The sequence below is a fragment of the Oratosquilla oratoria genome, chromosome 5 (genome assembly GCF_046742065.1).
Source record: "Oratosquilla oratoria isolate Oo_2021 chromosome 5, ASM4674206v1, whole genome shotgun sequence".
Taxonomy (NCBI): Eukaryota; Metazoa; Arthropoda; class Malacostraca; order Stomatopoda; family Squillidae; genus Oratosquilla; species Oratosquilla oratoria.
Window position 1 is genome coordinate 4,648,981 of NC_134781.1, and position 16,440 is coordinate 4,665,420.

Genomic DNA, 16,440 nt, shown 5'->3' on the forward strand with positions numbered 1-16,440 from the left:
TTATAATAATAATAATAATAATTATAATAATAATAATAATAATAAATAATATATTTGGTAAGACGTAATGGGAGCCATACCACCTTTCCCGAAACATCTTTGACAGGGAGTTCCCGTTAGATGTGAAGTATCAGGTCGGCAGGAGACCTTTAGGTCCACAACAAGGTGGGACGGAGAAATAAAAAAAAAGTGCCGCACATACCTTTTTTCCCAAGCGGTGTCTGGCGGTGAGGAAGCTCATGAGGGACATTTTGACGGCGAGCACCGTCGCGAAGAAGACGTACTGCTTGAAGATGGGGTTCTCGATGGTCAGCAACGTCGTCGACATGGTGGCCAGTAAGTCGTCGTCCTCCTTTCTGGAAAGAAGGACAACAACGTTACATGACTAGAGCTCCTCAGAAGAGCTGGAGATCGAATAAATCCGCTTTTGAACCTCTAAACGCCCGCTCTGGTGGGACTTCCCCACTCCTTCTCATCTCTTTTGTCTCTCCCTCTCTCTCTCTTTCCCCCCCGCTCGCTCGCTCTCTCTCCTCATTTCCCTGCTCTCCTTCATCGCTCTGATGCCACATTTTACACGTTTTATTCTGGCTGACACCGGATGATTTTATTTAGATAACGGGGGAGCGGGGGTGGGTGAAGGGCTGCCCTTCTGTCCGGAGGTCAGAGTCCCCCACCCTCTCCCACCCATTCCGTCTTCCCCGGAGGATTGGCGATACAGGATATGGTGTATCGCATTAAGCGAGATGTCTTTCTGCACAACGTCTTATACCAATATCAGAGGAGGAGAAGACGAAGGAGAAGGAGAAAGAAGAAACTAATAATACTAATAGTACCGGGCGGGCCATGTGTTCTACGAGGACTATCCTTCCTTAGGTCTCGAGTACGGAGACTTCTCCCTCTGGCCTCTCCATCCACCCCTCCCCATGCCTACACACCTAAAAATTTCGGTCGCAGATTGTAATCAATACATCTATTTACATGTATATACAAATCTCAACAAGGAAGTGTTATAGGGTTCTGCGTGATATATTTCACCTGTTTTTATTCGTTGTACTGAAGGTCAGATTCTTTTCAGTAACCATTAGAAGGGCTACGAAACGAGGGCCTCTATAATCAACCACCCCCCAATGGTACAATGTCAACAGCAAAATAATTTTCTAAATTACAAACACTAACGATAATCTTTTTGCTCACCAATAACAATCATACTTGGTGAATGAACGATTATTTTCAAAAGCCAACTACCTTAACTAGTTAGGCCTATATTAAAACTAGTTTAAATAGCTTTCAGGATTTCAAATACATATTTATTTTCTTCACTTAACAAGAGCTAACAAATTTTACTTTCTTGGCGTATAACCACCAATCAAAATTCTGTTGAGGTCTACCACGCATATATATATATATATATATATATATATATATATATATATATATATATATATATAATATATATATATATATATATATATATATTCATTATGGTTGTGTCTGTCTTCTACATATAGGCGTTTTTACCAACGCATCAGAATATCAAACGCTAGCTAACGCTTTCAAACATGTTTGCAGTTCTTATCAAACGACTGGTGAAGATACGGCAGCGAATATGCTCGGAATAGCTAACACGCACTCTGATTGGCTGGAAGGTATTGCCATTCCTATCACATAGATTCACCGTCCAGAAAGTGTGTCATTTCGATAATGGTATACGAACTTTCGCGAGTGTTTGTATGTAGCAATCTAGTCAGACATTTACATTTCCACTTAACTATAATCGGACGCAGGAACATCCACAGGATGCGAGACAAATAGTTAATTAAAGGAAACGTTATAAAAGGACAACAGTTCTGACAGTAAATTTATTGATTACTAAAACAAAGGCAATACGAAGATCTGTCAGAACATGTATAAATCAGAAATATAATTTTACCTTAGTTTGGTAATCTGCAGTCAGGATGACACACCTTGCCCTCTTGTACGCACTTACTGGTATGTAAGTGGGAGGAGCAACAGACCCCATCAACGAGTCGACTCAAGAGTTGTCAAGCAGAAATATTATATACACGGAAATCTACACAAATTTAAACATTTATACAAATTTCAAAAAACTTAATATGGCAGTTATAAGTGGTAACATTAATTAGACTGTTAATATGTGTTAGAAAACAAACTGTTAAAAATGTTATGTCTACAGGGTCATGTGATCAACGCATCGTACGTCCGACAGCGAAGTCGGCAATTGTAGTATAAGCATGACGCTGCGCATCACATTAGAGTGTATTTTTTTTCAATAGGACTGGCGTATGCGGATTTTGTAAAGACCAGTTGCTATGCATGAGTGGAATTATTTAAGATAATATATGATATAGTAAATCCGATATTTTCATAAGTTGACTTTTTTTTCTTCTTATAATGGTGTGCGACATTGCGAGATAAATCCAGATATTATCACAGGTTGGAAAGACGTGACAAAAAGGTTTAAGAAATCAAGGAGTACACCTGCATGGAACAATGCCCACACGGACATCATGGGCACGAGTTGGCTTTTATATTTAACCAGTCTCTAGGTACACACATATAAATGTAAAACGCACACACACACACACACACACACACACACACACACACACACACACACACACACACACACACACACACACACACACACACACACACACACACACACACACACACACACACACACACACACACACACACACACACACACACACACACACACACACACACACACACACACACACACACACACACCCAGAGATCTGCTGATAATGAGCTCTGAGCTCACTGCCGTAGGGTGGTGTCTGGCTGTCTCGAAAAGAGGCCGCAGCAGATCCGAGGTGAACACACACACACACACACACAGTTTCTATGACATTGTATGGGCAGATACTTGGAGAAGTAGAATAGAAAATAAATAAAAGAGAGAGGCGGAAAGGAGAATTTTGAATGAGCTTGAGATGAAGTGTCTGAGATGGCAGAGGATACAATGTCGAATAGAGTGAGAAATGAGGAGGTGAGGAGGAGAGCAAGGGTGAAAAGGGAGTGCCAGATAAGGCTCATGAAAAAATAAGTGAAGAAAGATTAGCAAAAGAGGTGTGGAAGACAGAGGTGGATGATTGGATTTGAGGGAACGACCGAGGATGAGATGGATGTATGGTGAGAAAAGGGATTTGAGTAAGAGGGGAATGTCTGTTGAGTAGGGAAGGGAGAGACATAAGATAGGGGCGAATGGAGAATGGTTGTATATGGATGATATTTTAACGCAATCCGAAGGGATTTCTCCTCGTCTTCTCCATTTTTCGCATGAGGGGATGAGGGAGGGTTGCTGTGTAAGTGAAGAGTCTGCTGTAATTGTGCTGTGTCTTCCTGCATTGCTTCGGACCCGGGCAGTGGGCAGAAGACAGGGATGACCCCTCGTCCACGAGGAGCCAAGATGAGAAGGAAACAATGGGTGGTGCAAACTGAAACGCAGTCGACACAGGCGACGCAGCACAGAGAAAAGGCAGACTCCCTTTCGCTGAATTTCAAGTACAATTTGAAGTTCTCTCTCACTTGAAACGCTGAGGTAGTGCATCTAGATGAATTTCAAGTGAGAGAGAAGTTCAAACTGTATCTCAATTCAGCAACAGGATGTCTGCCTTTGATCTGTGCTACGTCGCCTGTGTCGTCTGCGTCTTAGGTTTATAAGGGGGGAGAAGTCTTTGGTAGATAGACAGACAGACATATAGATAGATAGATAAATAGATAGACAGATAATCAGAATTGACAACCGGCGACTAATCACCTACTAGCCAATGGCATAGACACAGATCCACACACACAACATACACAAGAGTCTAAAGTTTCTCCACGGTGAGATCGTCTACTGGAGAGCCTGAGGACTGTCGCCGGGAACAATGGGGCTGCGGGTTTCTAATCAAGAAAAGGAGATGGATCAGTTAACATGTATATTACTGCCACGTGATCAAGTGCTTAAGTTTTTAATTTATTTCCTGGTACATTTCTAACAGCTGGCCCGTTAGCTCAGTTGGTTAGAGCGCCGTGCTGATAACGCGGAGGTCGTGGGTTCGACCCCCATGCGGGCCACGGACACTTCTTTGTCCCTGAGCAGCGTACGTTGACCCTTTGCACAGAACCAGTTGTCTTGGCAACTGGTCATCTCGTAAAAGCACTTTGAATTCTATTTTGCTTTGCTTTGCTTTGTTTGGCTTTGCTTTGCTGTGTTTAGTTTTAGTGTAGTTTTATTTAGTTTGTTCTATTTTATCTTAATATTTTTTTCTTTCATATTTTCATTAATTTTATTCTATCTTATTCTATCATATTATATTACTTTTACATACATACATACATACATATACCAAGGCTTTTTCCCCCTTAAAAGGGAGGTAGCCAAAAAGGAAAAGGCATAAAATCATTCCCACCCATTCCATCCCTGAAAACACTCCACACCACTCCACCCTCCCTCCCATCTTAGCACCTCCTAGATGACGGGTCATCCCTGCACCCTGTCCACTGCCCTGGGTCAGAAGCAGTGTCGCAAGACACAGCACATCCACAGCAAGGCCGCTTCATTAAATCGGCGACCCCCCCTCTCCGTCCCCCCATATAAAGGAGAGGACGGGGAGAAATCCCTTCGGGCTGCGTCAAAATTTTGCTCACACACAATACCTGTGGTGGGGGAAAAGAATACTGCCACCAAGTATTCCCACTTGGATCGTAAGAGGCGAGAAGAAAGGGACGGGGATTGGGACTAGGCATCCTTCTCCTTGTAGCCCCACAGGGCACATTCCTAAAAGTAAAAGCAAAGGCATAAGAGGGTCTGGAAGTTCTCGGACCAGCACCCTAAGGTTTGGGTCTTTAATATTACTTTTAGTACCAAATATTAAAGTGACGGTAAAGGATGAGAGGCATTATTACATCTTCACTGATTTACCGAAAAAGAGGTAAGACGAAACTTCGGGACTTCGCAGCAAAGCTTACGATCGCAAATCTACGATCATAAACTTACGATCGTGTTTTGCTTTAGTTTCTTCTCGTGACATGTCGACGCTACTTGTCGACGCTACTTCACGCTGACCCAAATGCAATTTATTTATGGCTAAGGACAGATCATTTTTACATAATTACATAGTGTTAAAGTTCCAGAAGAGTTTGCAATGCGTTTGCCTCTATTTTTTTTCGTAGAATTGGGTAATCTGAATTGCAAATAAATGTACAAATAAACAAATAAATGATGATATAAAAGCATAAGTAAATGCATAAATGCATGAATATATGTGAAAGTAAAGAAGTAGATAAATAGATAAATGAATATATAGATAAACAAATAAATAGGTGAATAGATAGATAAAAAAATAGATAAATAGATAAATGAATAAGAGATGAGTAGATAGATAGATAAATAAATGAATGAATAAATAAATAAATAGATAGATGAGTAGATAGATAAATAAATAAATAGATGAATAAATATATAAGTAAACTAATAGACAAATAGACAACTAAATAAATAAAGATATGATACATTAATAAATGCATAATTAAATTAATAAGTAATCAAATAAATAGATAAATAAGTAAACAAGTAAATAAATAAGTAAACAAGTAAATAGGTAAGTAAAAAGTATATAAATGAATAAACAGATAATTACATAACTAAATAGATCAACAAATGAATAGATGAATGAATGAATGATACATATGTAAGTAAATAAACAAGTAAATACGTACGTAAATAAATATATAAAAAATAATGAATAATAACTAAATAAATAAAAGAATAAATACATACGTAAATAAGTATATGATAAATAAATAGATAAATAAATAAACAAATGACTAAACAATTCGATAAACAAATAAATAAATAAATAGTTAAATAAAAGAATAAACAGATAAACAAATAAAGAAATCAATAAATTAATAAGAAATAAACGAATAAATTAACGAACGAATGAATAAATGAATAGATAAATAAATAAGTAAATAAATCAATCAATCATGTATAGGATTACAAAGGCGGGGCATGCCGACAGGAGACATTTTGGTCCATATCTAGGTCGGATGCGAAATAAAATCATAATAATAATAAATGAATAGATAAAAACTATAATAATGTAAATAACAAATAAAATACATAAATGAATGCATAGGTATAGTTGAATAATAAACAAACAGATAAATAGTGAATAGTAATAAATTGAGATATAACTAATAATAAATGAGAATCAAACAGACAAATAATAACAAAACAAAAACAAATAATATAAAATAAATTATAAGCATTACAGCATCTTGCTTAGGTGTTTATCTAAATGATTCTTAAAGCTTCGAACTGAACTACATTGTACTGCCTCTGCAGAAAGATTATTCCATTCATTAAGTACACGGTTGGCGAAGTTGTTTCTACCCACTTCCAAATTGAATCTATTTCCGGACAATTTGAGAACATTGTTTCTTGTCTGATTCGCATTCCGTGTGAAAATTTGGTCACTTTTCATGTTGTCAATTCCCTTTAGAATTTTAAAAATTTTAAAGACCTGTATCAAGTCACCTCTGAATCTACGCCTTTTTTTTTTTTTTTTTTTTTTTTAGGGAAAACAGATTCATATGTTTTAGACGATTTTCGCATGATTTATTTTTGATATTTGGAATCAGTTTTGTGGTTCGCCGTTGTATTTTTTCCAGTCTGTCAATGTCTTTAATGAGATTCGGTGACCATACGGAAACAGCATATTTCAAATGTGGACGAACTAACGATTTATATAGTTTGTTAATGAGTGATGGACTTTCGAAGTCAAAAGATCGTGCAATCAGTCCTAGAATCTTATTTGCTTTCTCAGAAGCTGAAATACACTGCTTGGATGATTTGAGATCGTTACTGATAATTACGCCGAGATCTTTTTCACTATTCACTTTTGTTAACGAATTTCCAAATAACTTGTAATCGTACTTACTGTTATTTTTACTTATGTGCATTACCTTGCATTTACTTGTGTTAAATTTCATTAGCCACTTTTCAGACCATTGCTGTAATTTATCTAAATCTTCTTGAATATCTAATTGGTTTAAGTGATCATTTGCCATTCCGCACAATTTTGTATCATCAGCAAATTTGGAAATGGCAGATTTTAGTCCATGGTCTATATCATTTATATAAACTATGAATAAAAGTGGCCCAAGAACGGAACCCTGAGGAACGCCACTTGTAACATTTTTCCATCTAAAAGTTTTTTCCATTTAAAACAACTCTCTGTTTTCGATCATTCAACCAATTGCTAGTCCAACCTAATAGGCTACCACTTATTCCGTGTGAAGCTAATTTAGTAAATAGTCTTTCGTGTGGGACGGTATCAAAAGCTTTTGCAAAGTCTAGATATATTAAATCTATATTGTTTCTTTTGTCATAATACGAGATAACTGTGTTGTAGAATTCGAGTAAGTTAGTCACGCAAGAACGTTTCCGTCTGAAACCATGCTGGCTATCATTTATCAAACGGTTACTTTCTAAATGATGTTCGATAGCATCTCTGATGATATTTTTCATTATTTTTCCTACGATTGAAGTCAAATCTATAGGCCTATAGTTATTTGGTTTATTTTTTGTCACCTTTTTTGAATATGGGAGTAACGTTAGCTAGCCTCCATTCTCTTGGGACATCTCCGGATATGATGGATTTCTTGAAAATAATTTCTAATGGAACAACAATCTCATTTTTCATTTCCTTTAAGATTCTTGGATGCCAACCGTCAGGCCCTGGTGTTTTATTAACTTTGAGTTTCTCTATACACCTCTTAATTTTTTATTTTGTTATATTTACCGTAGTGAGTAAGTTTACCCTAGACTTTTCACAGGTTTCAGTTTAGAGTTCACTTTGAGGTGTTTCGTTTACGAATTTTACGAATACCGAGCTAAAATAATTGTTTAAAATATTACACATTTCTTCATTTGAATATTCAAGTTGACCGTCAGCAGATAATAGTGGACCAATGTGATTCCTAATAACCTTTTTATCTCTAATGTAACTATAGAATTCTTTGGGATTCTCTTTGGATTTATCAGCGATATTCCTTTCGTATTGTCGTTGTCTTTTTTTTTTTATTATATATGTATATATATATATATATATATATATATATATATATATATACGGTATATATATATATATATATATATATATATATATATATATATATATATATATATATATATATATATATATATATATATATATATATATATATGCGGAGAGATCACTAAAAACAACACGTGATCCACAAATTTTGCTGGTAACCATTAAGGATATATATATATATATATATATATATATATATATATATATATATAATATATATGTATCTATAAATGAATAAATGAAATAGTTAACTGGTAAACTAAAAGATAAATAGATAAGTAAACAAAAATACAAATAAATAGATAATATAAATAATCTAATTAATACAATCACAACGGGCTTCGGATGGAGGTGTATATAGTCTACGGGTACGGACAGCCCACTTCCACGTTATATTTGTATATAGCAATACTATGCATCACTATTTGACCACCTGGCCCGTTAGCTCAGTTGGTTAGAGCGCCGTGCTGATAACGCGGAGGTCGTGGGTTCGACCCCCATGCGGGCCACAAATTAATTTAATCAAGATGAATCGTTTTCAAAGAGCTAAATGAACAATCATTGGCTGAATAAAATCGCCTGGCGACAGCTTAATATTTGTACAGATCGTTCCTACTACTAGGAAGATTAGTATTTATGGTTTTAGTCCTGCAATTACAAGGATGTTTGTGTGTATTTGATAAAATCGTCTGTTGACAACCAGAATAATTGTTTATTTACTTGGATATGTCTAGAAGACCTCTTCACAGCCACGGCGATCCTCCACTGTTACCATTCTTGGTGTCCAATTTCTTTAAGGTCACCTGGTCTGGTATGGTGTTTGTCGACCGGCATCCAGCAGTGTAGCCTGGTACAGGTGTTTCGTCTGGTCCTGATGATAGGAATTTATCCAGTCCAGCCTTCAGTCTGTCCACTGAACAGAAGAGGCTGGACGACCGCATTGTGAACAGCTGCCCAGGATGTAACACTTCACCCCATACCATACAACACATAATGGAAGACTGCATTATACACAATCATGCACGCAAACAACACAACATACACTCTATAAAGGATTTGTGGGAAAACCCAGTTTCGGCTGTGGCCTTCCTTGGGGAGACGGGACTGCTCGGACAGACAGTCTAGGGAACGACAACAACAACAACAACAGCCGGTGATATCTCTTATATCCCTCGGGAGGGCATTAAAGATCTTTGGACCCTCATGACTCTGGCTATTCACTAACAGGTTCTTGATCTTTTCAGGAGCTCTGGTTGGTATTGTTTTTCTTGTTATTTTCCTCCCTGATCGTTCAGTGCTGTAAGGCTGCAGGGAATAGGGTGCTGGGTTAGGTACCTTTCCTTCAATTATTTTCCATACATAGATTGCACGATACCGTTCTCTTCTTCGTTGTTGAGAGTAGAGCCCCAACTTTTTGAGACGTCCCCAGTAGCTTAAATCCCTCATTCCTCTGATTTGCCTGGTGTAAGAGCGTTGGACAGCCTTTAATTGCTGAATTTCACCTCTTTTGTGGGGAGACCACAGCTGGGTACAGTAGTCTAAGAGTGGCTGTATCATGGTGTTCCAAAGGGTCAACATTATTTTGGGTTCTCTTGGATAGAAGGTTCTGAGTACCCAGCCTGCCATCCCTCTTGCTCTTCTCACTGTTTCGGCTATGTGGTGGTGAAAAATGCAGTCTTCTCCCAGATGTACCCCCAGGCATTTAGCGGTCTGTAGTGCGCTAATTTCTTGGCCTCCTTCTGTGAGTAGGTTTGTTTCAGTTTTTATTTCTTGATGTTGGCCATGTCGCAGTATTTCAAACTTTTTTTCATTTCAGACCATGCTATTTCTTGAGGTCCAGGCATAGACAGTATCTAGATCTCTCTGGAGGTTAGGTACATCTTCAGTACTGGTGATTGGTAAGCTCAAACTGATGTCGGCAAATGAGGAGAGGCTAGAGCCATTCACTCCCTCATTTATGTCCCCCATGTAGATCAGGAATAGGAGTGGGCCCAATACAGAGCCTTGGGGTACACCACTGATTACCTGTGCTTTGTGTGATTGGGACCCTCCTACCGAGACTGTCTGTAAGCATCCTGTGAGAAACGCATGGATCTACACGCCCAGTTTCCCTGTGATGCCGAGGTCCCTGAGTTTGTGTAACAGTATTCCATGATCCACTTTATCAAAGGCCTTTCCAAAATCAAGGAACACTACATCTACGTTCTTCCCCTCAGCTAGGTTGTGTAGGACCCAATCATGATGAGCTAGGAGCTTTGATAAGCAGGATCTTCCTTTTCTGAAGCCGTGCTGGTTGTCATTGAATAGTTGGTTGTCCTCCATGTACTTCACTATATTGTTGCGAACACTCTTTTCAAAGATCTTGATCTGGTATGATGTTAGAGCAACTGGTCTATAGTTTTTAGGGATGCATCTGTCTCCGCCCTTGTATATTGGGGTCACAGTGGCAGTTTTGAGAAGCTCCGGGATTATTCCTGTGTCTAGGGACTTTCTCCATAGTCTAAGTAAATAAATCGTGTTTTTTTCCGTTTTGCATCAGAATGGAGTGTCGTAAGCATAGGTTTAGGTTAAGACGTGTAAAGATAGCCATTCATCTAAGAAATGAGGATACAAAAAACAGTGAACGGGTTTCTACAGGGTAAACTCTAATACATTTCATCACCAGTAATTCATCAGTGCTTCCATCCATTATAAATACCTTGAATAATTTATGTCACGTGCATATGATTGATATCTATCTTTATATTTATAGTTTGAATAATTAATTACTGTAAACAACCAGCCGGTTGGTGGTGGGGGTTGCCTCTACTACACCCTGATCAATGACTGAAATGAAAGAACATGATCACAATCGAAACAAACAACTTAAGTTACCCCTTACTCCCTGAATTTCTTTTACATTTTTTCTAGTGTCTCACAACAGAAAATTAAAACAAAGAAAGCGGTACCTATTGCTTTACTTCATAAACAAGTTACCGTATTTGATGGTTTACAACAGGGGTGTGCAACCTTTTTCCCCAAAGGGCCACTAGTCACGACACTGTTGGTATGGAGGGCCACATAACCTTAATATTTCATGGTATTTACTATGATCGAAGACATGTGAGATTATATCGATAAAGATAGATAATTAGTTTATTACTGATTGTATATAAATTGGGATCACAAAAATAAGGATTGTCCGAAACAAATGTATTTTCCTTACTGTACTTGCACTCGCACTCGTAATAACACAAACCACACAAAACGTTTTGCTTGCAAATTGTCTAAAGTCAACCACAAAACTGCAACATAAACAACTTAGAGTTAGACTTACAGTACCGGTAATCACAAATCAACCACAACAAATGAAGTCACAACGGAGACTTGTGAGGCAGCGGTACTGACAGGCAGGAACACACGTACCACACGTACGTGAATCATAGGTGTCAGACTCGTAGACAGACAGCCAAGGATCACTCAATCTAATAATTCAAAATTTCAAGTAATATGTTATTTTCTGTTCTAATCCAATTACAATCTGTACCATAGTGAAGGAAATAGAAAAAAATATGGTGAAATTGGTACACAAGAATATGAATTTAGTCAAATTTTCGGTGGGCTCTAGTTGGTAACACTCTCTCTCTCTCTCTCTTCTCTCTTTCTCTGAGGGCCGCACTATAGCCTATCTATTTTTAGGAGAAAGGGCCGCAAAGAAAGCCTTTGAGGGCCGCAAGGGCCGCAGGTTGCACAGGGCTGGTTTACAACTTTATAAGACGCACCTCAATTTGGCCTGGCATTGTTTTGGTACATGCATGATTAAGTTTCATCATTTGACTTCTTCTTTACTGGTGTTATTTTATACGAATTACAGGTAAGTACGACTTGTTATACATTAATACCTTGGAAAAAAATATATTTTGCGATATAGAAGCAATCTGCACCTCTCCACCTACGTGTGCGAAAATGTTTGTGGTTTGATGAAAAGGCCACTGGGTCGGCACATTTAGGGGGGCAGCAACAATTCCAGTCTGGACATGCCGCCCACAAGGCTGACAAAATAATTATAATAAAAAAGTTCAAAAGAGCCCTGAATATTTTACCGTAACATACGAATTTTGCGTTAGAATCAGCAGAATATGAAATGTTTTCCCTTATCCTTTCTGCAATAGGGACATTAGATAATATTTTTAAAATCTGTTTAATTATTTCGCAAGCCAATAGCTATTAGGCAGTGGAGATGTGGGAGGAATAAATCCCGACAGAGGCATTTTTTAGAGTAAATAAACCATTATTACAAATTATTATAGACATCTGTGGCTATGGCCTCAGTTGATTTAATGAATTAATAGCTGTTAAATTAGGATTAAGATTGAAATACAGCGATTAAACATACCAAGCTGTATGAAATTTGTATTCTAGAAACTTAATATATGAAAGCATGCATAACAAATTATACAGTCTTACTTTTCCATTTAGATAGAGGGGCCTATCATTTTTGTTTTTATGTACGAAAACATTATGTAAAGCATTATGCCAAGGTCTAAATATACAGGTCAGACCGTTTACATTCTTCTGCGCAGCTTCTGACGTCATTTGGCTGAGTCCATTTTCTCTTTGTGATACACTGAAGAAAACTGTGAAACGCCAAGGAAGACAGGAACTATAATATTTTATATATTATATATATATATTATATATTCATATATATAGACAGGAACTATAATATTTTATATATATTTATATATATATATATTTTATATAATATTTGTCAGAATATAACTAATTGCGTGGAGCGATGCGAGCGAAGGCGACGTCATTTTCGAACGACGGACCAGCTTCAACTGACAGCTATAGGACCCGCTAACCCCACTTTGAACAGCCAGGTGACGTTCACGGGCCCGCTGCGCCAACTCCCTCGAAAATCGGTCGGAAGTGGTTAGACCTTATATTCTTAGATCTTGCATTATGTAAAGGACTCGACACCGTAGTTACACCAAGCCGGTTGACTACCCCCTCTCTGGTATGTCGAGCTACCGACATATCATTTTCATTATTAATCTTTTTATTTACCACTTAGTGACTTCGTCCTGAGTATTGGTTTTGGTACATTACCCATCTTTAGTTCCCACGTGTGGGGATTATATATGTTTCGTGCAACATTTTCACTTCAGTTAAGGTGAAGTTGTACCTCCCATAGAACCTTGGCAACGAGAGGTCGAAGGTCATTAGGCGTTCGGCGCCAAGAGGGGCCCCTATAACGCAGTCTAAGTCCAAGACATGAAAATGACCAGAAGTGTTCGTGATTCGTGACTGGGAAGTGATATGAATTTACCCCAACCACAGACCTCATATATACCTTATCGTGTGAAGTGCATATACGACGAAGCGTGCATTAAACCAAGGAGGGGATTCTATGAGAGAGGCACTCCCCTCAACACATACCTTTATCCTTCTCCCCATACCCGTACTTATGCCCCATGCCACGCCCGAAGTCGTCGCACACATCACCGTCATCAACCAGAACAAAGGCGAAAAAAATTACCAAGTGGCCCCAAGACCACGGTAAGTTACAACTTGGCAGTTACATGAAATATCCAAACAAACCTGAATGATTGAAATGATTACATATTCACAAAGATACATGATGCTTTGTGATGTCATTGTATTTTTCAGGGTTCGATGCGTCCCTACCAATCACAGGTATGTAGTTATGTTGTTGCTGAAAGTTGTATACAAGTTCACATAGAGTACCCCAGAATTAACTCGGTGGGACGGTCACCCAGATTAACGTCAACCGTCAGAAATTCCTATTAAAAGGGATGGGAAATCTGTCGGAAGTCATAATATTCTCCACAGCGTCACTGAGAACTTTGCCCCGGGGCCGTACACTTAAACCAGTGCAAGTTTGTTTTCAGAATTTTTTTTTTTTTTTTTTTTTTTTTTTTTTTTTTTTTTTTTTTTTACAAAAGTGCGTCTGAAAATCTGTCAATTCCGTTTAAACGTTACCTTCGTGCAGATATAAAAGTATGATGCTCTTGGCATAGAGCTACAATAGATTTAGGGTTCAATAGGAATAATTAGATACATAGGACAATACTTCTGTCTCTACCTACTCAGTCACATCTCTATATAATTTCACTACATATGCACCTGTGATATTGACACCGAGAAAAAAAGTCTAACAAGAATATGAAACAAACTATGCAAAACCTGAGAAATCTAAAGGAAATTCAATAAAACTTTATTTCCATATTAAGATATTTGAAGAATGCCTAGAAATATTAAAGCATACAAATATACAAGAATCGAAAAAAAAAGAGTAAACGAGAGGTAAATACACAACAGATGCACCATGTCGTGTTAGACAACTATTATGCCTGGTGTTCCAAACACGACATTGTCGTCGCAATCTCATTTGGTTGAAGGCTGCAAAGTTTCCGGCTACTACGAGTTTGAATTATAATTAATTCAAACTCGTTCGTATCACTCACTCACTCACACATAAATTAGATGAGAAAGTGGTGTGTGCAAAAACAATACACGAATTTAAAAGCAGTCTAGACAAAACGAGATATGAAGACGGGACACCCCGAGCATAGCTCCTCTTCCCGTATAATACAATTAGGTAAACACACACACACACACACACACACACATATATATATATATATATATATATATACATATATACTGTATATATATATATATACACACATCTACATATATATATATTATATATATATATATATATATATATATATCACAACTAACACCACAGTCGGACGAAAGAAAAAGTTGCGTAAGCGGAACTATATATTTCGATTGCTACCTGCAATCCTCTTCAGTAGTACAAAGTGGCAGGGAGGAGGCTATCTTAAGTAGCAACCTCTTACAAAAGAAAGGGAACATGAGAAAATAAAGAACATCACTGCCCCAACCCTAGTTGACCTGAGGCTGACACGAGGTCGGGTCAGGGGGAGGGGGAGGAAGCTTGTTGACAATATTTTTGGTGATGAATAGTCCTGAAATGATGTCTGGGGTCCATCACCAAAAATATTGTCAACAAGCTTCCTCCCCCTCCCCCTGACCCGACCTCGTGTCAGCCTCAGGTCAACTAGGGTTGGGGCAGTGATGTTCTTTATTTTCTCATGTTCCCTTTCTTTTGTAAGAGGTTGCTACTTAAGATAGTCTCCTCCCTGCCACTTTGTACTACTGAAGAGGATTGCAGGTAGCAATCGAAATATATAGTTCCGCTTACGCAACTTTTTCTTTCGTCCGACTGTGGTGTTAGTTGTGATTTACAAATGTGTTACTACATTTCTCACCTGTGATATATATATATGTATATATCTATAATATATATATGTATATATCTATAATATATATATATATGTATATATATATAATATATATATATATATATATGTATATATCTATTATATATATATATATATATAAATATGTATATATCTATATATATATATATATATATATATATATATGAGAAATTCGCTAGCAACAGCGACAACAATACGATAATTTTTATGACAGTCGCATGCAGGATTCGAACCCACTGCTATCAGCCACCCGTAAGATCACCTTCTCAAGAGCCTTAGCCCACTACAACAACAGACACTTAAAAGCCTTGAAACCTGGAATCGAACTGATTCCCGAGGATAGGAAAGATCACTAATCTGCGACCCCAATTCCTGTTTTACACAAGGCCCAAGTGCACCAATTGGAAAGAGGTAAGGATCGGAACAAATCCCTTTCACGGTTTTCGCCATTGTAACTATGAGAGATATTCGCTAGTAACAGCGACATCAATCCGATAATTTTTATGTCAGTCGTATGCAGTGTCTGTTGGTGTAGTGGGCTAAGGCTCTGTGAAGGTGATCTTACGGGTGGCTGATAGCAGTGGGTTCGAATACTGCATGCGACTGTCATAAAAATTATCAGATTGATGTCGTTACTAGCGAACTTCTCTCCTAGTTACAATGGCGAAAAGCGTGAAAGGGATTTGTTCCGATCCTTACCCCTTGCCAACTGGTGCACTTGGGCCTTATGTAAAACAGAAATTGCGGTCGCAGATTAGTGATCTTTCCTATCCTCGGGAATCAGTTCGATTCCAGGTTTCAAGGCTTTTAAGTGTCTGTTGGTGTAGTGGGCTAAGGCTCTGAGAAGGTAATCTTATGGGTGCCCGATAGCAGTGGGTTCGTATCCTGCATGCGACCGTCATAAAAATGATTGTATATATATATATATATATATATATATATATATATATATATTTCTATTACTA

At 37.8% G+C, this 16,440-nt stretch overlaps 1 protein-coding gene and 2 non-coding genes across 3 annotated transcripts in view; 2 read left to right on the forward strand and 1 right to left on the reverse strand.

Moving 5' to 3' along the window:
* The window catches only part of LOC143025345 (microsomal glutathione S-transferase 1-like), a 7,975-nt gene extending 5,898 nt beyond the window's left edge, over window positions 1-2,077 (reverse strand). Inside the window, exons 1-2 of the mRNA XM_076184847.1 lie at window positions 1,931-2,077; window positions 203-356 (exon numbers count right to left, since the gene is read on the reverse strand). Of these exons, the coding sequence (XP_076040962.1) occupies window positions 203-328 (126 nt within the window). The 5' untranslated portion in view covers window positions 329-356; window positions 1,931-2,077. The remainder of the gene's footprint in view (window positions 1-202; window positions 357-1,930) is intronic.
* A 1,956-nt stretch (window positions 2,078-4,033) lies between these two features.
* TRNAI-GAU (transfer RNA isoleucine (anticodon GAU)) lies at window positions 4,034-4,107 on the forward strand. Its single transcript has one exon. It is a non-coding gene; the product is annotated as a tRNA-Ile (tRNA).
* A 4,484-nt stretch (window positions 4,108-8,591) lies between these two features.
* On the forward strand, window positions 8,592-8,665 carry TRNAI-GAU (transfer RNA isoleucine (anticodon GAU)). The gene has a single exon. It is a non-coding gene; the product is annotated as a tRNA-Ile (tRNA).
* The last annotated feature ends 7,775 nt before the right edge of the window (window positions 8,666-16,440 follow it).